The 22,980-nt window shown below is 38.2% G+C and overlaps 1 protein-coding gene across 50 annotated transcripts in view; it reads left to right on the plus strand.

Annotated features, from left to right (window-relative positions):
* The window catches only part of ST7L (suppression of tumorigenicity 7 like), a 99,105-nt gene that overhangs the window by 44,281 nt on the left and 31,844 nt on the right, over positions 1-22,980 (plus strand). For 47 of the 50 annotated variants that reach the window (XR_012416395.1, XR_012416351.1, XR_012416356.1 and 44 more), the window contains one exon: positions 20,912-21,062. The exons of the other annotated variants lie outside the window; for them this stretch is intronic. Coding sequence is in view for 40 of the 47 variants with exons in the window: in XM_015431080.4 (XP_015286566.1) it covers positions 20,912-21,062 (151 nt within the window). In the remaining 7 variants the exon portion in view is untranslated. The remainder of the gene's footprint in view (positions 1-20,911; positions 21,063-22,980) is intronic. 50 annotated transcript variants of the gene reach the window in all.

The raw sequence follows: 22,980 nt of genomic DNA on the forward strand, positions 1-22,980 counted from the left end.
GACATTTTGTAGACCAAAGTCTGGGTCACCATAATTTGGTGCAGAATTGTTTTAGTCTGCTCTATTTTGATGCTTATTATTCACCTTACAGGGGATGTTGAAACATTTAGGCATTTAGAAAGGTAGATAGGAGCAATAGTTAGCTATATGCTTTGTAATTACTGTCAACATATAATTTGAACGGTGTTCACTTAGCTGTTCTTTTAGTATAGTTGTAGAGAATAAATAATGGCTTGGTCTTAATAAAAGAGTATTCATGTTTCATATCACTAAATGGAATTTCCTGTTACTATCAAAGCTTTTTCTAGACAGATGCCTGGGTTTTGAACTAGGGTTGGGTAGACCCTTCAGACTAGGGTCTGAAGACAAACAGATTAAAATAATCAATGATAGGAAGCAGATGTGGAAATTCCCAGAAAAACTGGCTGATGCTTATTTAGTCCCCGATGAATCTATATACTTGCTTTGATTGTCTTTATATTGTACACCTTGCAGTTATACAAATTATTGCTTAATCTTTGTGTGTTATAGCATAAAATTAAATTTTGGGTTTTAGGCTGGACACAGTGGCTCATGCCTATATCTCAACACTTTGGGAGGCCGAGGTGGGAGGATTACTTGAGCCCAGGAGTTTGGGACTAGTGGCTGGGCAATGTGGTGAGACCTCATTTCTGCGAAAAATACAAAAATTATCTGGGCGTGGTGATGCTCCTGTTGTCTCAGCTACTTGGGAGACCAAGGAGAGAAGATTGCTTGAGTCCAGGAGGTCGAGACTGCAGTGAGCTGTGATCACACCACTGCACTGAAGCCTTGGGTGACAGAGTGAAATCCTATCTCAAAAAAAAAAAAAAAAAAATTGGGGTTCCACAAACAATGCCCCATGTTAGGAAATATAGACAATTCAAGAATAGATGCCCTTACTACAGAAAGTAATTATAGCTATTGATTCCAGTGAAAGGCTGTTAATAGAGTTTGGAAGCTAAAGAGTTACAGTAAAGGGATTAATCACTAAAAGATAATTTCCATGAAAAGGATGTTGTAAGCCTGTTAGAGTAAGTAAAGATATGCTGAAGAAAAGTACTTAAGTCCAAGAAACAGAGTCAACAAATATTTATACCATTCTCTCATTAAGTGACACTGGTTCCATAAATTTAAAGATAGCGGTTCACCCATATCCACAGTTTTGTATTCCATGTTTTGTGACAGTTACCCACAGTCAGCCTCTGTCTGAAAATATTACATGGAAAATTCTGGAAATAAACAATTCATAAGTTTTAAGTTGCATGCCGTTCTGAGTAGCTTGATGAAATCTTACACCATCCCCTTCCATCCAGCCTAGTACATGACTCATCCGCTTGTCCAGCATATCCAACACTGTCTATGCTACCCACCTCTTAGTCACTTAGTAGCCAACTCGGTTATCAGATCAACTGTCACAGTGCTTGTGCTCAGGTAACCTTTATTTTAGTTAATAGTGACCCCAAATGCAAGATCAACATATTGTTATAACTGTTCTGTTTTATTATTAGTTATTAGTGTCTTACCGTGCCTAAATTATAAATTAAATTCTATCATGGGCATATATTTAGAGGAAAAAACATGATGTACGTAGGGTTTGGTACTATTTGTGGTTTCAGATATCCACTGGGAGTCTTAAAACATATGGCCTGAGGATAAGGAGCGAGTACTGTAAACTTTTTTTTTTTTTTTTAGACAGAGTTTCGCTCTCTCCCAGGCTGGAGTGCAGTGGCAGAATCTCGGCTCACTGCAACTGCTGACTCCAGGGTTCAGGCGAGTCTTCTGCCTCAGCCTCTCAAGTCTCAAGTAGCTGGGACTACCAGTGTGTGCTGCCAGGCCCGGCTAATTTTTTGTATTTTTAGTAGAGATGGGGTTTCACCATGTTAGCTAGTATGGTCTTGATCTCCTGACCTTGTGATCTGCCTGCCTCAGCCTCCCAAAGTGCTGGGATTACAGGCGTGAACCACTGCGCCCGGCCTTGTAAACTTTTTATTATGAGTTCTACTATACATGCAGCAAAGTGTATGAGACAGAAATGTGTATCTTAATGATTTATTACAAAGTAAATGCTTGAAAACTACTGAGGTCAAGAAACAGAACATTATCAACCCACAGAAGCCTACCTGACTGCCCTTTCCCATTACAACCTCCTTTCCTACCTGAAGGTAACCACTATTCTTATTCATTCATATTCTTATTTATTAATTATCTTCATTTCCTCCCTTTATGTTTTTGATCTGTACTTTTTCTTTATTTCTGGATTTTTTTCTTTCTTTTTTTTTTTTTTTGAGATGGAGTCTTGCTCTGTTGCCCAGACTGGAGTGCGATCTCCACTCACTGCAAGCTGTGCCTCCCGGGTTCACGCCTTTCTCCTGCCTCAGCCTCCCGAGTAGCTGGGACTACAGGAGCCCGCCACCACACCTGGCTTTTTGTGTTTTTAGTAGAGACAGGGTTTCACCGTGTTAGCCAGGATGGTCTCGATCTCCTGACCTTGTGATCTGCCCGCCTCAGCCTCCCAAAGTGCTGGGATTATAGACGTGAGCCAGTGCACCCGGCCTTTTTTTTCTTTTTAAGACAGACTCTTCAATTATTTGCGAGGCTGAGGCAGAAGAATTGCTTGAACCCAGGAGGTGGAGGTTGCAGTGAGCCGAGATCGTTCCAGTACACTCCAGCCTGAGTGACAGTGAGACTCTGTCCCATTAAAAAAAAAAAAATGCGGGCGCAGTGGCTCACGCCTGTAATCCCAGCACTTTGGGAGGCCAAAGTGGGTGGATAGCCTGAGGTCAGGAGTTCGAGACCACCCAGGGCAACATGGTGAAACCCCGTCTCTACTAAAAATACAAAAAAATTAACTGGGTGTGGTGGGGTGCACCTCTAGTCCCAGCTGCTTGGGAGGCTGAAGCAGGAGAATCGCTTGAGTCCTAGAGACGAAGGTTGCAGTGAGCCGAGATCGCCCCCACTGCACTCCAGCTTGGGCTACAGTGAGTCTCCGTCTCAAAAAAAAAAAAAAAAAAAAGACAGCGTCTTGCTCTCATGCCCAGGCTGGAGTGCAGTGGCGCCTTCTTGGCCCACTGCAACCTCCGCCTCCTAGGCTTAAGCGATCTGCCTGCCTCAGCCTCCCAAAGAGCTGGGATTACAGGTGTGAGCAAACGCGTGCCTGGCTCTGGATTTATAAATGAGTTAAAGAGTGGTCCCTGTTTATTTATTCTCTGGAATAATTTGTATAAAATTAGAATTATTTCTGCCCTAAATGATTAGTAAATTTGTTATTCAACCCATCTGATTCTTCAGTTTTCTTTGTGAGAAGACTTTGAGTTACAAATTTCATTTCTTTAATAGTTTAATTACAAATTCAATTTCTAAGCATATCATAACTATTGAAATTTTTTGTTTCTTATGTTAGTTTTTGGTAAGTTGTATTTTTCTAAAAATTTATTTCATCAAAATTTTCAAATGAATTGACATAAAGTATTCATAAAATCCTTTTATTGCCATATTAGTATTTGCAGGATTAGTTGTAATACCCAATTTTTAATGTCTTTTTTTTTTTTTTTTTTGAGATGGAATTTTGCTCTTTTTGCCCAGGCTAGAATGCAATGGTGCGATCTTGGCTGACTGCAACCTCCATCTCCCTGGGTCAAGCGATTCTCTTGCCTCAGCCTCCTGAGTAGCTGGTATTACAGGCATGCGCCACCACACCCAGCTAATTTTATAATTTTAGTTGAGACGGGATTTCTCCATATTGGTCAGGCTGGTCTTGGACTCCCAACCTCAGGTGATCAGCCTGCCTCGGCCTCCCAAAGTGCTGAGATTACAGGCATGAGCCACAGCACCTGGCCCCACTTTTTAATTCCTAACATTGGCTAGTTTTATTTTTCTTGATCAAATTCCTTAGGGTTTTGTCAATCTTACTTGTTTTTGCCAAGAACTTAGCTTTGGCTTTGTTGATTTTTTTCCTACTATTTATTTTCTGTTTCATTCATTTCTGCTCTTTATTGCCTTCCTTCAAGTTAATTTGAGTTTATTTTATTTTAATTTCCTGTATCTTCTCACATAGGTACTTAAATATGTAATTTTCCGACTTTCTTCTGATATACCCAGTTAAATCTAGAAACTTCTCTCAACACAATTTTAACTGCATACTATAGCAACATTTTTTACATAATTTAGTTCAGAATATTTTCTTTAAAAAAATTTAAATTCTTTAAAAACAATTTTAACTGCATACTATAGCAACATTTTTTACATAATTTAGTTCAAAATATTTTCTTTAAAAAAAAAAATAGAGGATCTCCACATGTTGCCCAGACTGGTCTTGAACTCCTGGCCTCAAGCATCCTCCCTCCTCAGCCTCCCAAAGTGCTGGGATTACAGGTGTGAGCCACCTCCTTTGGCCCAAAATATTTTATAATTTGTTTATAATTTCCTCTTTGATTTAGAGTTATATTTATTCCATGAAGGTAGATATAATAAACAAAAGATTTTCTTTAAATTTTTTTTCCTCTTTTTCTTTTTTCTGCTTTGCTCGTGTTGAGAAACAATAGATTTCCAAAGTAGATGAAACAGCCTTCTATTGGAAGAAGATGTCAGCTAAGACTTTCATAGCTAGAGAGGAGAAGTTGTCCTGGCTTCAGAGCTTCAAAGGACAAGCTGACTCTCTTCTTAGAGGCTAATGCAGCTGGAGACTTTAAGTTGAAGCCAGTGCTTACTTAACATTCCAAACATCCTAGGGCCTTTAAGAATTATGCTAAATCTTCTCTGTCTGTGCTCTATAAATGGAACAATAAAGCCTGGATGACAGCATATCTGTTTGTAGCATGGTTTACACACCATTTTAGGCCTACTGTTGAGACTACTGCTCAGACATGATTGCTTTTAAAATATTACTGCTCACTGACAATATACCTAGTCACCCAAGAGCTCTGAAGGAGATGTACAAGGAGATTAATGTTTTAATAACCGATAACACAACAGCCATTCTGCAACCCACAGATCAAGGAGTCATTTTGACTTGGAAGTCCTATTATTTTAGAAATACATTTAGTAAGGCCATAGGTCCCATATATAGTGATTCCTCTGGTGGATCTGGGCAAAGTAACTTTTATATGCCATGGGAAACCGAAAAATTTGTGTGACTTGCTTTATTTTGATATTCGCTTTATTGCAGTGGTCTGGAAGTGAACTTGCAGTACGTCCAAGATGTGTCTATGGTTACAAACATGAATTTTGGGATATATAAAATATGCTTCAATAAAACTATAGAGACTGGGCGTGGTGGCTCACACCTGTAATCCCAGCCCTTTGGAAGGCCGAAGCGGGTGGATCACCTGAGGTCAGGAGTTCGAGACCAGCCTGACCAACATGGAGAAACCCCGTCTCTACTAAAAATACAAAATTAGCCAGGCGTGGTGGCGCATGCCTGTAACCCCAGCTACTCGGGAGACTGAGGCAGGAGAATCACTTGAACCTGGGAGGTGGGGATTGCAGTGAGCCGAGATCGCACCATTGCACTTCAACCTGGGCAACAAGAGTGAAACTCTGTCTCAAATAAATAAATAAAACTATATAGATATATATATACATATAGATATACATACACACATATACACTTTAACATTTTAGCATCATTTTTATTTATAGGTAGAAATTTACCCATTTTCCCCTCAATTAAATATCAAAGCACTTGACAATTCAGCTATTTCAAAATATCCAGCTAAGTAGAGTGATGCTATAAACTGATATTATTGTTTGTAGATAGACCCTTTAAGCCGAGTGTCATCAAACATAATTATTAAGGTTTTTGGAGAATTTGTTTTTCTTTGAGACAGTCTCGCTCTGTCACCCAGGCTGGAGTGCAATGGGGTGATCTCGGCTCACTGCAACCTTCACCTCCCGGGTTCAAGCAGTTCTCCTGCCTGAGCCTCCTGAGTAGCTGGGACCACAGGCATGCGCCACCACGCCCAGCTAATTTTTGTATTTTTAGTAGAGATGGGGTTTCACCGTGTTGGCCAGGCTGGTCTCGAACTCCTGACCTCAAGTGGCCCACCCACCTTGGCCCCCCTAAGTGCTGGGATTACAGGCATGAGCCACCATGCCCGGCCAGATTTTTGGAGAAATTTTAAGCTTCACCAACCTGAATAATATCTCACTTAAATAACATTGATGTTATATGAACTGGGAGAGCTCTGGAATTTGTGGTTGGCTGTTTTTGCTAGGGTTTTACAATTGATGAAGTATGTACAGACCCCTCTTTTTCTCCTGTTAATGGTCTCTATTCCTGACTGTCAGCTGGAAGCAAGCAAACATAAAGGGATTTAGGGGTTTTCTTCTTCACAGTTCAATTGTGAGTCATGATAACTTATTCAACCTAAGTAACAGTGACATTTCAAATATATGTGTATATATACATATTTTATTCTCTCAAATTTATTATGCAAATGGTTGTATGCATCTTAGCAGTAAAATGACAAAGGATATAGCTGTTTTAGCAGGAAATATTTTTGGCAACTTTCCACATAACTACAACAGAAATGGCTGTAGGTCTAGAGCTATGCAATTTGTTAAAGCTGGAAACTATTAGAAGTGCAATAGAGAAATATCATCTACATTTCTTCAGGCAATGAATTTGCTTTTAGGTATTTCATTAATATTGATAGCTTGTATAGTTTTTTTTATCCTACTAAATGAATTTCAGTGTATAGTAACTGATAGTACCACAGTAAAAAAATTAGAACAGCGTGTGTTCATGGTTTTTGACTTATTTTTCATTATTGAGCTATGGCTTTGGCTCAGTAAACTTTTTTTTTAGTTGCCAAACTCGAAAAAGGTTGTGTATCTTTCAGCTACTACATGAATTGTCAGTTTTATTTTCAGTAGAAAATGTTTCATATATTCTAAATATTCCATAGCATTCTGTTTCATTCATTCTGGTATCTCATACGTTTTTTATCCAACCATCAAATGGTTTTATAGATACTGTCTTTTTTTTTTTTTTTGGAGATGGAGTCTTCCTCTGTCACACAGGCTGGAGTGCAGTGGTGCGATCTCGGCTCACTGCAACTTCCACCTCCCAAGTTCAAGCGATTCTCTTGCCTCAGCCTCCTGAGTAGCTGGGACTACAGGCGCGTGCCACATGCCTGGCTAATTTTTTGTATTTTTAGTAGAGACGGGATTTCACCGTGTTAGCCAGGATGGTCTCAATCTCCTGACCTCGTGATCCGCCCGCCTCGGCCTTCCATAGTGCTGGGATTACAGGCGTGAGCCACTGCACCCGGCCAATACTGTCTTTTTTATTGAGATAATTTACATACTATAAAATTGACTTTTAAAGGATATAATTCAGTGCTTTTTAGTATATTAACAAGGTTGTAAAATCATTACCACTATTTAATTCTGGAATCTTTTCCAGAAAGAAGTACCTGTTAGTAGTCACCCCCCATTCCCTCGCAACCACTAATCTACTTTCTGTCTTTATGCATTTGCCTATTCTAGAGTTTTCATATGAATTGAATCATATGATGGTGGCCTTTTGTGTCAGACTTCTTTCACTTAGCATAATGTAGCATGTGTCAGTACTTCCTTCATTTTATGGCTGAATACTATTCCATCGTACCACATTTTGTTTATACATTCAACTGATGGACATTTGGGTTGGTTTCACTTTTTGACTAGCATGAATAATGCTGTTGTGAATATTCATGTACAAGTTTTTGTGTGGACATAGATTTTTCACTTCTCTCGAGTATACACCTAGAAGTGGAACTGATAGATCGTAAGTAATTCTGTTTAATTTTTTGAGAGACTGCCAAACTGTTTTGCAGAGTAACTGCATTATTTTACATTTCCTCAGCAATGTGTGAGTTCCAGTTTCTCTACATTTGTCTAAACACTTATTATTATCTGTCTTTTTTATTATAGTTATCCCAATGGGTATGAAATGACATTTCATTGTAGTTTTGTTTTGTATTTCCCTAATGACTAATGATATTTGAGCATCACTTTAATATGTTTATTGGCTGTTTGTATTTTTCTTTGGACAGATATATGTTCAAGTTGCATATTTTTAAATTTTTATTTAATTTATATATTTATTTATTTATTTATTTATAAGAGACAGGGTCTCCCTTTGTTGCCCAGGCTGATCTCAAACTCGTGGGCTCAAGGGATCCTCCTGCCTCAGCCTCCTGAAGTGCTAGGATTACAGGCTTAAGTCACTGTGCCTGGCCTAAATTTGTTGTTGTTGTTTTTTAAATTAAAGGTATTCTATTTATCTTTTTATTATACGGTATTCTTTAACATTATTATTACATAGACCATTGACACTCTTGATTAATGTGATCCAGAACCATTGTGAATATCCATATTTGAAAATGCCACTATTACGTTTATTTTCACCTATGAAATGTAAACATGAGAATGGGTCACAAACCTTGCTGAGATACGGATACTGAAGAGTCTGCTAGATGTATTCATTAGGTACATCATTCACATGTGTGCACAAGCCTCAAAGCACATTATTCAAATTTGTGCCTTAGCAAAATGATGGCTGCTATAAATCATGGGTATTTAGAGCTCCCACAAAGAGTAGAAATTGTAAATGTTAGATCCATGAGTGTCAGTGATCTACTATAGATGTAACTATTCTTGGTATGACACTTCACATATCAGTTAGAATAATGTTGTCCAACTTTAAGATCTAACAATAGCTTGCTGTAATATTTTGTTGAAGATTTTTAAAGTAAGCATACTACAGTTGAATTCTTCTAAATTTTATTTTATGTTCAAATGTAAAATAATTACTATAAAAATCACAGAATGGATCCACATATATACTGTCATATATGTGACAAAAATCCACATATATACGGTCAATTGATTTTTGACAAAAGCACCAATGCAATTCAATGGGGAAATGGAACTTCTTCAACAAATGGTACTAGAACATCTGGATATCTAAATGTGGTAGGGGAAATCATGAATTTTTTCACATAGCATACAGAAAAATTAATTTGAAATGTGTCGTTGATCTAAATTTAAAAACTAAAACTATACAACATCTAGACCAAAACATCTAAGACTAGCTTTGAAAGCTGGGGGTAAAGAAAGATTTCTTAGGACATAGAAGGCAATTATAAGAAAAGACAATTATAAATTGAACTTTATCAAAATTTTAAAAGTCTGCTCATCTTAGTGTTAAGAAGACAAAAAGGCAAGCCACGGACAGGAAAAAAATATTTGTAATATGTTTATCTGACAAAGGACTCATCTAAAATATATACATATAAAAAAACACAACATTAAAAAATGAGCAAAAGCCTTGAACAGATACTACAAAAGAAAATATTGGTATGTCCAGTAACACATAAAGAGATGTTTATATGAAGGTAAAATGAAGCAGGCAAAAAAAGAAAAGGTGTTAAACATCATTAGTTATCAGAGAAATGCAATATAAAATCATGAAGTAATTCTTTCACATCTCTCAGAATGACTAAAATTTAAAAGACTGATAAAATATCAGTAAGAATGTGGAAGTCAGAACTGTCATACATTGCTGCTAAGATTACAAAATGGTACAACCACTTTGGAAAACTGGCAATTTCTGATACAATTAAACATATCCTTCAACCTGTGATCCAGCAATCCTACTCCAAGGTATATACCCAAGAGAAATGAAATCATATGTCCATAAGAAGAGTTGAACATGAATATCATAGCAGTTTTATTTATAATAGCCCCAAACTAGAAACAGTCCCAATGTCCTTCAACAGGTAAATAGATAAATAAGTTACAATACAGTGGTATTCAGCAATAAAAAGACCTACTGATACAAGCAAAACATGAATAAAACCAAAAATATGACATATAAACAAGTACATACTAAATGTTTTCATTTATGTGAAGTTCAAGAAAAGGCAAAAAGTGATCTGTGGTGGTAGAAATGCAAACACTGTTTGCCTCAGGTGGTCAGGTGAGACATTAACTGGAAAGGAGGACTCCCTGGAGTGAAAGAAGATATCTCGATGGCCAGGTGCAGTGTCTCACGCCTGTAATCCCAGCACTTTGGGAGGCTGAGGCGGGCGGATCACAAGGTCAGGAGTTTGAGACCAGCCTGGCCAGCATGGTGAAACCCCATCTCTACTAAAAATACAAAAAATTAGCTGGGCATGGTGGGATGCACCTGTAGTCCCAGCTACTCAGGAGGCTGCAGCAGGAGAATCACTTGAACCCAGGAGGCAGAGGTTGCAGTTAGCCTGTATCACGCCACTGCACTCCAGCCTGGGTGACGGAGCAAGACTCTGTCTCAAAAAAAAAAAAAAAAAAAGAAAAAAAAATAAAAGAAAATATGTCTTGATTTGGGCATTACTTTTCTACATTTGTCAAAACTCATCAAGCTGCATATTTAAGATCTATGTATTTAAAATTATACCTCAATAAAGAAAAAAGAATTTGACTTAGCATGGAAAGCATTGTAAAAATATAATGCCTTCTGATTAAATTAGATAATGTATGTGAAGTGCTTAACACGGTGTCTGAGTGTCAGGCAATATTATTGATTATCATGGTGGTTGTCACTTTATTTCTGTTGCCTTTTTTTTTTTTTTTTTTTTGAGACAGGGTTTTGTTCTGTCATCCAGGCTGGAGTGCAGTAGCATGATCATGACTCACTGCAGCCTCAGCCTGGTGGGCTCAAGTTATCCTCCCACCTAAGCCTTCTGAGTAGCTGGGACTACAGGTGCATGCCACCCAGCTAATTTTTGTATTTTTTGTAGAGATGGGGTTTTGCCATTTGCCCAGGCTGGTCTCGAACTCCTGGGCCCAAGCAGTTCACCCGCCTTGGCCTCCCAAAGTGCTGGGATTACAGGCATGAGCCATTGTGCCTGGCCCATCTTCTTTGAGTTGTTCCAGTGTTTGCTTCTTTGTGGATGTTATTTTAGTGCTTGTAGCCTTGGAATGTATAAGGTTTGGGGGATTCCTCTGTTGAGATGAGGTAATGGTGAAGATATTGAAAACAGTTAGGAATTAACTAATTTGAATTAGCTAATAACATAATCATAGTTAGGTAATAACTAATTTAAATTAGTTACAATACCCTGAAAACAGTTTATTTGTGTCTTACAGAAGAAGCCCTTCGGGCAAGAGTAAAGTAGAGCAGTAAGAAACAAAACAATAACAAAAGTATGTTTAGTAAATCCCTGCAACTGGAGTACATATTTAGGAATAGGTTATCTGTAACATTTAAAAGTTACTATTTTGGCTGGACTTGGTGGCTCACACCTGCAGTCCCAGCACTTTGGGAGGCTGAGATGGGTGGATCATTTGAGGTTAGGCGTTTGAGACCAGCCTGGCCAACATGGTGAAACCCTGTCTCTACTAAAAATATTTTTTAAAAAAATGAGCCAGACATGGTGGTGGGCGCCTGTAGTCCCAGCTACTTGGGAGACTGAGGCAAGAGAATCATTTGAACCTGGGAGGCAGAGGTTGCAGTGAGCCGAGATCGCACCATTGCACTCCAGCCTGGGTAACAAGAGCAAAGCTCCGTCTCAATAATAATAATTAAATAAAAATTACTATTTCTTTTTTACAATAAAACTGTTTTTAGTGTTGTGCTGCCAAGAAAGTAGACTATACCTGGAGACTTTTACTTGCAGGGGAAGTTTTAAAAATAAATTGATGCGTAGAAAGTAAAATCTGTTCTGGTTGATCAGAAATGGAAGCCCATAGAATGTTACAAGTCTTATCCACCCTAGAAGATAGTAGCTCTTTTTTTTTTTTTTTTTTTTTTTTTGAGATGGAGTTTTGCCTTGTTGCCCAGGCTAGAGTGCAGTGGCACCATCTCAGCTCACTGCAACCTCTGCCTCCTGGGTTCAAACAATTCTCCTGCCTCAGCCTCCCAAGTAGCTGGGATTATAGGTGCCCACCACCACACCTGGCCAATTTTTGTATGTTTAGTAGAGATGGGGTTTCACCATGTTGGCCAGTCTGGTCTTGAACTCCTGACCTCAGGTCATCCACCCTCCTTGGCCTCCCAAAGTGCTGAGCCACTGCGCCCGGCTGATAGTAGCTCTTTAGCAGCAGGCTTGCATTTCATTGGCTAAACTACTTATATCATAGCGCCTGCATATATAAAAGATAAAAGGGAAACAGGTGCTCAGTTGACATTCCGAGTGGCATAGCAGGAGTAAAGAGAGCAAAGGAGAAGTGGTGTTGAAGTCTGTGACCCAGACTTAGAGCACAATGAAACCTTTGCTTTTCCCTTGTGTTGTACTGTGGCCTAAGTAGAAGAGTTGAGATATGAAATGCTTATGTCTTGAGGTGTGGCTCTGTAGGATGATGTGGAAAGGAGGTTTCTTGTAGCAAATGCCCTCTCCAGCCTCCTTTCCTTTTCCCTTCAGTATAAGTCACTTTACTTTGCTCCTGAAACTGTTAGGTAGTATTATGTTTTCTTTCAGTTTATTCACATAGCAGTTCTGTTTGTTTTCTATATGAGAACTGTCTTTAGTCTCCCCCAATACATACCAATGTGGACTCTGCATTCGCCCTGCCTGTCCAATCTCATAGAATGTGCACTGAGAAAACTAATTGCAGAGATAAATTGGTTTTTTGTGTGCATGACTGATCAAGAGCAAAGTACCTTAATTTCAGATGCCTTCAGAGAGATTTTTCTTTAACCTCTGCTTTTAAGACGAAGATTATAAAGCATTATCATTACTTCAGGTCAGAATTATATTGCTTTTGGTCAAAAGCTGTTGTAAGATTTACAAAGTAATAGCAAAAAGTAATCTAAAGATAAATTATAAAGATCAAAGCAGTTCAAAATTAAAGTAAATTTGAGTGTAAGCATAGATAGGGCTTTAGAGTCATAAAAGAAACCACTAGACCATACATCATTATGTCTTTTTAACCATAGCTTCCAAAGGAGCCTTAATAATTTTATTTTTAGTGAAAAGCAAGAGGCTAAACGCTCTTGTTTTACTCATTTGAATGTATTGTTCATAGTTGATTGTTAGTTAAAATTGTCCCAAGCAATTTCTCATTACAGACACAATAGGCTGATTCAGAGGTAATATGGAAGGTCCGATAGCACATAGTAGGTCCCAGCTTTGGTTTGTGTCATCAGCTATATTTTATTTGCTGATAATTTCCAAATCTGTGTCTTTTATCTCTGGCTTCTTTCATTGTCCGTTGACTTAGCATTTTCATCTAGTTGTGGAAATCACATGATAGGTACCTCAAACACTTTAATGTGTCTCAAACAGAATTTTAAAAATTTGTTAAGTCTTTTCTTCAAACTGCCAAACTGCCTCTCGCTTATTTCTATATTTTGATTTATGGCTTCATTATCCTCTTCATTAACCCTTACCTCTGCCATTTCCAAATTACCAACTCATATTATAACCTTTGAAATGTTTTTCAGATCTAGCCATCTATCTCATCCCCCCGTCACTGACCCTTGTTTGCCTTCATTACCTGTACTTTTAAAATATGTTATTATTATTATTATTATAACAAAAGTAATAGGTACTTTTAAAAAATTCAGACTCTTCAGACGTTTACAGAGTGGAAACCTCCTGTTCTCTCCCTCCCAATTCTACTTCTCTGAAGTAACCACCTGCTACTGTTTGGTGTATATATTGGCAGACATTTTCTATGCATTTCTAAACATATAGAGATAGATATAGAAAGAATCTCAAATACTTTACCATCTCTTGTGTGGACTATTAGAACAGATTCCTCACTCATCTTTCTGCCATCAGCCCTTCTCCATTCCAGCTATTGCCAGAGTTATCTACCTAAATAGCAAGTCTTAAAAGACCTCTGCTTGGTCCCAGTTGCCTACAGGATAAGGACCAACCTCTTAGTATTACACCTATAAAAGTCCTTCATATTCTGGGCCAGTATCTGTCTCCAGCCTTACTCTTTGCCAGTTCTGCTTTGCTCATTATGTCCATTGTCACTGTTCCCTGGATTGGTCATGCCTCAACATATCCCACTGCCATTGTCTTCTCTACCTGGCAAATTTCTACTCATTCTTTAAGACCCTGCTCATCTGTTGTCTCCTTTATAAGGAGTTTTTGTCTAGTTTTCCCAAGAAGAGATAACGGCTTTCTCTTCTCTGTTTCTTCAGTACCTCAATCATATTTTTTTTTTCTAACTGGTCTGTTTATATGTTTCTCCCTTAGTTCCCTGTGAACAAAAGCAGGGCGCTTGTCTTATCGTTTAATGTCGAATACTCTTCCTAGTCTATATAGACACTCAGTAAACACTGGGAAACAGACATGTTTGTAGTTTAGAACTGCATTGCTTTAAAAGTCTATCTAAGTTAAAGAAAGTAGGCTGGGCACAGCAGCTCACACCTGTAATCCCAGCACTTCAAGAGGCCAAGGTGAGAGGATCACTTGAGCCCAGGAGTTAGAAACCAGCCTGGGCAACATAGTGAAACCCTGTCTCTACAAAAATAAAAAATAAAAAAGTTAGCCAAATGTGGTGGTGTGTGCCTGTAGTCCCAGTTACTAAGAATGCTGAGGCAGGAGGATTGCTTGAGCCCAGGAGGTCGAGGCTGCAGTGAGCTATGATCGTACCACTGCACTCCAGCCTGAGTGACAGAGTGAGTCCCTGTCTCAAAAAAAAAAAAAAAAAGTAAAATTTTAGAACCATCATTTCTTGAAATTTTTAAGCCAGTTTACATAACTATTTTACAAGTTTTGCTTAATAATACCATTTTTTACCTTTTAAAGATGACAGTATGATTTTACCATGACCGTATTTACTATATTATGAAATAACTCAGCTTTAAATGTGATACCATACAACAATTAAAAATGTTAGATTGGCCGGGCGGCTCACGCCTGTAATCCCAGCACTTTGGGAGGCTGAGGCAGACGTATCACCTGAGGTCAGGAGTTCGATACCAGCCTGACCAACATGGTGAAACCCCATCTCTACTAAAAATACAAAATTAGCCAGGTGCAGTGGTGCATGCCTGTAATCCCAGCGACTCGGGAGGCTGAGGCAGGAGAATCACTTGAACCCAGGAGGCAGAGGTTGCGATGAGCCGAGATCATGCCATTGCACTCCAGTCTGGACAAGAGCAAAATTCCATCTCCAAAAAAAAAAAAAAAGTTAGATCTGTATAGAGACAGGAAGGGAGGTACAAAATGTATTATGCATAAAAAAAGAAATCCAGACAAACATAAATCAGATTATTGTGTTTTGTTGTTGTTGTTGTTGTTGTTTTAGGCAGGGACCTCAAACTTCTGAGGTCCAGCTATCCTCCTGCCTTAGCCTCCTGAGTAGCTGGGACTACAGGCATGTGCCACCATGCCCTGTCTTTAGTTTCTCTATTTTTTTATTCTCCAAACATATTATTTTCTACTACTTAGCTTTGTTATGTTTCCATTTCTGTAGACTGAGCATATACTTTACTAAGCAGGAAAAAAAAAAAAAATCATCGGTCAGTTTTTAATCTTTTATATTCTTCTTAGAAAATTAAAGTCTGGGTAGTAGAGTTTTTTGTTTTTATATTTGGTTTTAGTTTTCCCGGAGAATTAAAATATATCTTTGGTAAAAACTAAAATATAAATTTGAATTTGAAGACATTTCAGCTGTATTTATCAGATTAATTCAGTTAATAAGTTTTTTTTTTTTCTTTTTTTGAGATGTAGTTTCGCTCTTGTCACCCAGGCTGGAGTGCAATGGCACGATTTCGGCTTACTGCCACCCCCACCTCCTGGGTTCAAGCAATTCTCCTGCCTCAGCCTCCCAGGTAGCTGAGATTATAGGTGCCCACCACCACGCCTGGCTAATTGTTTGTATTTTTAGTAGAGACGGGGTTTTACCATGTTGGCCAGGCTGATCTCGAACTCCTGACCTCAGGTGATCTGCCTGTCTCAGCCTCCCAAAGTGCTGGGATTACAGGTGTGAGCCACCATGCCTGGCCAATAAGTATTTTAATACTTGCTTTTCGTGTAATATGCTAGGCGTGGTAGTACAATTTTAAGGATACGGTTTTTATAGTGTAATAAGTTACAGCCTATGCTGGGTAGCGGAAATTCCTGAGTAGCAGTTTGTGAAGGAGATAAAATAATAATCTTATAATTTATACACCTTTTCCTTAAATTGAAATTTTTCTCTTATATTTTGGGGGTCAACTTTTATTTCAGTGTCTAATCAGGAATTGAAAAATTGCTTTTCTGTTTTTGTTTTTGTTTTTGTTTTTGTTTTGAGACAGAGTCTTGCTCTGTCGCCCAGGCTGGAGTGCAGTGGCACGATCTCAGCTCACTGCAAACTCCACCTCCCGGGCTCACACCATTCTCCTGCCTCAGCCTCCCAAGTAGCTACAGGCGCCCGCCAGCACGCCCAGCTAATTTTTTGTATTTTTGGTAGAGACAAGGTTTCACCGTGTTAGCCAGGATGGTCTTGATCTCCTGACCTAGTGATCTGCCTGCCTCAACCTCCCAAAGTGCTGGGATTATAGGCGTGAGCCACCGCACCCGGCCCGAAAAATTGCTTTGTTTTAAAGTCAAATTGGAAAGGATATTTGCTGGTGGGTAGGACCACCAATAATAATAAATAACAAATAATTATTTTTAATAAAAAATAAGCTAGCATAAGGAATATTTTTTTTTTCCTTTTTGAAACAGAGTCTTGCTCTGTTGCCTAGGCTGGAGTGCAGTGGCACAATCTTGGCTTACTGTAACTGCCACCTCCCGGGTTCAAGCAATTCTCTGCCTCAGCTTCCCGAGTAGCTGGGATTACAGGCATCCAGCACCATGCCTGGCTAATTTTTGTATCATTGGTAGAGACGGGGTTTCACCATCTTGGCCAGGCTGGTCTTGAACTCTTGACCTCATGATCCACCTGCCTTGGCATCCCAAAGTGCTGGGATTACAGACGTGAGCCACTGTGCCCAACCAAGGAAGATTTTTAAAATGATTAAATAGAAAATATTTTTAATATAAAATCTTGAAGTATAATTTATTAATAAGTTTGCCATGTGTGTTTACCACCTGAATTATCACTTAGATTATTAAACAGTAAAAATTTAGGTATATAGTTGCTGTTTTAAAAAGTTTTTTTTTTTCGCCAGGCACAGTGGCTCAATGCCTGTAATCCCAGCACTTTGGGAGGCCGAGGCGGGTGGATCACCAGAGGTCAGGAGTTTGAGACCAGCCTGGCCAACATAGTGAAACCCCGTCTCTACTAAAAATACAAAAATTAGCCTGGCATCGTGGCTCGTGCCTGTAGTCCCAGCTACTTGGGAGGCTGAGGCAGGAGAAGACTGGAACCCGGGAGGCAGAAGTTGTGGTGAGCCAAGATTGAGCCACTGCACTCCAGCCTGGACAACAGAGCAAGACTCCATCTCAAAAAAAATAAATAAAAGTGTTTTTTCACATCAAATTGATATTTTTTGTAATATAAGTTTTACTGAATAGTTGTTAACTGAATATCTTTGCTTACATTTGCTAAATGGTTACGAATATACTAAATACTTAACATGTTGGAGTTTAAGGCTTCTGAGTTCTAAAATTCACTGAAAATGATTTGGGATATTTTGTCTCTTGTCTGTGAAATGAAACAGAATTTTAATAGAAAGAACCTGGTTTAAGTATTATGCAGTTTTCTTCTGAAAACTCAGTATTCTTTTTATGATGACAATTCCACTGTGATTACCACATTTTCTTTGCTTCCTACTGAAGAAGCTCTTAGTGCGCTTGCAAAGAACATAAGGAGTCATGTCAGAGGTCAGCTATTTGAGTCCATTTTCCCACAGCCGCCTGGTGCGAGTGATCTTTTACTGTGTTTTAAAAAAATGGGCAAGGATTAGAGGGGATTAGAAAGAATATTACCCTCCTGAATATAGGCCCAAAGCACTAAGGGGAGAGAACCCAACCAGGCATCAAATGGGCTTTGCTTGACCAGGACACAACCTCTGCTGCATTCCTTTAAGAAACTGAATGGGAAATGTTAAGTCCCCAAACTGGATTAGTAAATAATCTCATAGTTTGTGACATCTGCTAAAATAAATTGATGAGCAGACTACATTCTTACACTTTGAGAAGAGAGCCAAAGACATCAAAAGTAAGAGTAATTAAAGATGGGCATTAAACTTAGTAATTGTTGGAAAGGTACATTTCATAAACCAAAAAATTATTTTAGATACAATATGAGGAGTACATGTATATTGATTAAATAAATTAAGGCTTAAATTTTGAAACAACTACAGCTTTTTGTTTTTAAGAGTCTTCCTAGAGTCTTATTGCTTGTAGCAGTTTTACAAAGTGTTTCACAAATTCAGCTCTTTATGTTATCCCATTAGTTTGTATAACAACCTGAGGAACTAGAATTTGAAATCTGAGAATGTATCTTTTGAGACACCTCTGGAATGTTTCTCTTTTTATATTTTATAAGAGAAGTTAACATAATTTGTATCTTATGACACATAATTTGATATCAAATTGTTTAGAACCAAAGAGGTAATTTCAAACCTATTCTAGAAGGGCAAGTGCATTCTGGTCTCAGTCTTTGGAGATAGTATTTAGCTAACTAAATAAGTTTTTAAAGGTTTTAAGTTGACTAATAGTAAAGATGCTGTACAAATAGTTAACTTTGTATCTTTCTACATATAACAAGTACATTTGATTGGTATAGCAACTGTGATTACACTGCTTTTGTTATAAATGATAATATTAGTACAAGTATTCTCATTAGGAGTTTAAGATAGAATTTAGATTCATAACTGAAGAAGAATTGGTAGACTACAACTTCTTTAACAGGCACATTAAATGCATCCTGCACTGTGCTCTCTTGGTTCAGTGCCTTTACTCAAGATGGCCCTGTGCTTTGTTTATGTCCTCCTGCTGTTCTCCTCACTCCCCAGTCCGCTCATCCACATTCTACCTATCTGTAAATATCAGGTCAAATCCCATCAAGTGGTTTATTTCTAGCCCCTAAATCATAATACTTCCTAAACATAGAGTTATCATATGACTCAGCAATTCTACTCCATGGTACTTACTCAAGAGAAAGAAAAACATATGTTCATTGTGAAACTTATACACAAGTGTTTATAACAACATTATTCATAATAGCCAAAAGCTAAAAACAACCAAATATCTGTCAGTTGATGAATGGATAAACAGAACATATATGCCATACATAAAATGCAGTATTATTCAGCCATTAGAAGAAATGAGGCACAAGTACCATGCATGCTACAAGGGTAAACCTTGAAAACATTATGCTAAGTGAAAGAAACCAGTCACAAAATGATTCCATTTGTATGAAATATTCAGAATAGGCAAATCTATAGAGATATAAGATAGATTGGTAGTTGCTTAAGGGGGTTGGGGGAGTAGGGAAGAAGTGAGTTGTGACTAAAGGGTACAGGATTTTCTTTTGAAGTGATGAAAATGTTCTAAAATTGACTTTGGCGATAGTTGCACATATCTCTGAATATATTAAAAATCCTTGAATTGTATACTTTAAATGGGTGAATTCTAAGGTATGTGAATTACATCTCAATAAAGGCTGTTATTTAAAAACTAAATTTAAAGAATTAATACCTCTATCTGTATTCCCATATATTGCACTTTTTTTTTTTCTTTTCTTTTTTTTTTTTTTTTTTTTGAGACAGAGTCTCTCTGTCGCCAGACTGGAGTGCAGTGGCTCAATCTTGGCTCACTGCAACCTCCGCCTCCCAGGTTCAAGCGATTTTCCTGCCTCAGCCTCCTGAGTAGCTGGGACTATAGGCAGGCACCACCACACTCAGTTAATTTTTGTACTTTTAGTAGAGATGGGGTTTCACCATGTTGGTCAGGATGATCTCCATCTCCTGACCTCATGATCCGCTCACCGCAGCCTCCCAAAGTGTTGGGATTATAGGCATGAGCCACTGCGCTTGGCCTTGTACGTTGTTTCTACCTCAAATAAAGTACTCACCAGAGTCTTGTTATAATTAGTCACTTAAGAAATCTGTCTTTTCCATTGCATTATGTAGCTCCAGAGAACAGGCAGAGTGTTCTTTGGTATTCCCTAACAACCATAGTGCTTTGAACTTAGTAAATATGAATTTAATTGAACTTTTCCACAATTAAGTTCTTTCACCTATAAAATGTAAATAAGAGAAAAAAGAATTGAATGTTGCCACAAATATTGTTCCAAAATTGGATTTCATAACTTTTATATTCTTCTTTTCAGTAGGAAATGGCTTAATTAAAAATAAAAAATAAATAAATTTTAAAAATAAAAAATATGGGCTGGGCGCGGTGGCTCAAGCCTGTAATCCCAGCACTTTGGGAGGCCGAGACAGGCGGATCACGAGGTCAAGAGATCTAGACCATCCTGGCTAACACGGTGAAACCCTGTCTCTACTAAAAATACAAAAAACTAGCCGGGCGAGGTGGCGGGCGCCTGTAGTCCCAGCTACTAGGGGAAGCTGAGGCAGGAGAATGGCATAAACCCAGGAGGCAGAGCTTGCAGTGAGCTGAGATCCGGCCACTGCACTCCAACCTGGGTGACAGAGCGAGACTCCGTCTCAAAAAAAAAAAAAAAAAAAAAGTGTAATTTTTACATTTAATTCATTTTTGGAAAAATAAATAGTTGCTCTCATATTACCTCCTCAGCTCGAGTTTCCATTTTGTATTTAGCCAGGCCACACATATGCCATTTATCACCTTATTTTTACCTACAGAAATATTCTGGTTTTCATAATTTGCATATATAAGCATTTTATACAAGTTATCAGTAGAATCTTCATGTCATTTCAATTAGTTTTTAAAAAATCAGGTTGACTTTCTAACACTTCGAATCTACAGTTTTATGGGTGTTTGAATTTAACACAGTTTAATTTTTCTTTTTTCTGTTGTGTGTATGTGTGTGTGTTTTACTTTTTCAGTATTTATTAGAGATGAAAAGTTTAATTTTACCTCCAGAACACATTCTGAAACGGGGTGATAGTGAAGCAATTGCCTATGCTTTCTTTCATCTTCAGCACTGGAAACGAATAGAAGGTGCTCTTAATCTGTTACAGTGTACATGGGAAGGCAGTAAGTATTCTTTTCCAAAAGGAACACTAATCTAACTATTCATTGCATTCACAGGCAGTCTTTTTAAATGAGATTGTCTGGGTTTCCATAAGGATTTGTTGTTCAGATTGGTTTCAAACGGTAATCAGTGATGAGATATTTGGTTTATTGGTAGAAATGCATAATGTTATATTGATCCCACAAAAGCAGAGTGAGAAACTGTTATGGTGTTCTGCCATATGTTCATTTAAGTTACATATTTGTAAGGAAAGAGAATGAAAACTTGGCCCTTTGACTTACAGCTTTTTTAATGTGGTTGAGCTATTCTAATATTTTAAAAATTGGTCTCTTTTTGTTTTATTTTGTTTTCAGATGTATACAACATGGAGCTATTTTCTTCATAACTGATATCAACCTATTCTTTATTGTAAAATACATACAACATAAAATTTAGTTTTAACTATTTTAAGCATATAGTTCAGTGGCATTATGTACGTTCCTAGTGTTGTACAAACATCACCATCATCCATCTAGAGAACTTTTTCATTATCCCAAACTGAAATTCTGTACCCATTAAATAATAACTCCCCAGTCTTGCCTCCCTCAAGCCCATGGCAGCCACCATTCTACTTTGTCTCTATGAGTTTGACTACTCTAGGTACCTCATGTAAGTGGTATTATGTAATTTTTGTTCTGTTTTGTCTGGCCTTTTTCACTTAGTATAATATCTTCGAAAATCGTTTATATTGGTAATACGTGTCAGAATTTCATTTTTAAGTCTGAATAATTCATTGTATGTATATACCACATTTTGTTTATCCATTCATCTGTTAATGAACAGATACCCATTCAACTTGGGTTGTTTTTACCTTTTGGCTATTGTGAATAATGCTGCTACAAATATTGGTGTACAGATACCTGTTCGAGTTCCTGCTTTCAGTTCTTTTGGGTATATACCCAGAAATGGAATTGCTGGATCATAAAATTCTATGTTTACTTTTTTAAGGAAGCTCAGTGGTGTTTTTTTCCATAGCAGCTGCACCATTTTACATTCCCACCAGCAAGGCACAAAAGTTCCAATTTCTAGGCCGGGCGCGGTGGCTCAAGCCTGTAATCCCAGCACTTTGGGAGGCCGAGATGGGTGGATCACGAGGTCAGGAGATCGAGACCATCCTGGATAACACGGTGAAACCCCGTCTCTACTAAGAAATACAAAAAACTAGCCGGGCGAGGTGGCGGGCGCCTGTAGTCCCAGCTACTCGGGAGGCTGAGGCCAGAGAATGGCGAGAACCCGGGAGGCGGAGCTTGCAGTGAGCTGAGATCCGGCCACTGCACTCCAGCCTGGGCTACAGAGCGAGACTCCGTCTCAAAAAAAAAAAAAAAAAAAGTTCCAATTTCTTCACATCCTTGCCAACACTTGTTATTTTCTGGGTTTTTTTCTTTATTTAAATAATAGCTCTCCTAATGGATGTGAAGTGGAATCTCATTGTGGTGGTGTTTTGCATTTCCCTGATTAGTGATGCTGAAGGTCTTTTCATGTGTTTATTGGCCATTTATGTATCTTCTTTGGAGAACAAATTGGACTGTTTTAAACTAACTACCCGATCTCTTAATCGTTGCTTCTTATAACCACCAAGAAAGTAAAGAAGCTTAATTAAAACATTTTACCTGTAGGATTCACATAATTCTTTTGAAAAGTACACCACAGCTATTAATAAAAATTCAAAAATAAATTCAACGCTTATTCACTAAAATTGGTTAACCCCCCTCAGTTCCCAAACTACTCTGAGGCACCTTGGATGTTGCAGCAATTCACAGGAGTGCTGTAGAACATTTTAAATTTTCAATGGAAACACAAAAATACAATATTCAAGTCTAGGTACGGTGGCTCATGCCTGTAATTTCAGCACTTTGGGAGGCTGAGGCCTCCCAAAAGGTC

The sequence above is a fragment of the Macaca fascicularis genome, chromosome 1 (genome assembly GCF_037993035.2).
Source record: "Macaca fascicularis isolate 582-1 chromosome 1, T2T-MFA8v1.1".
In the NCBI taxonomy this organism is placed as follows: domain Eukaryota; kingdom Metazoa; phylum Chordata; class Mammalia; order Primates; family Cercopithecidae; genus Macaca; species Macaca fascicularis.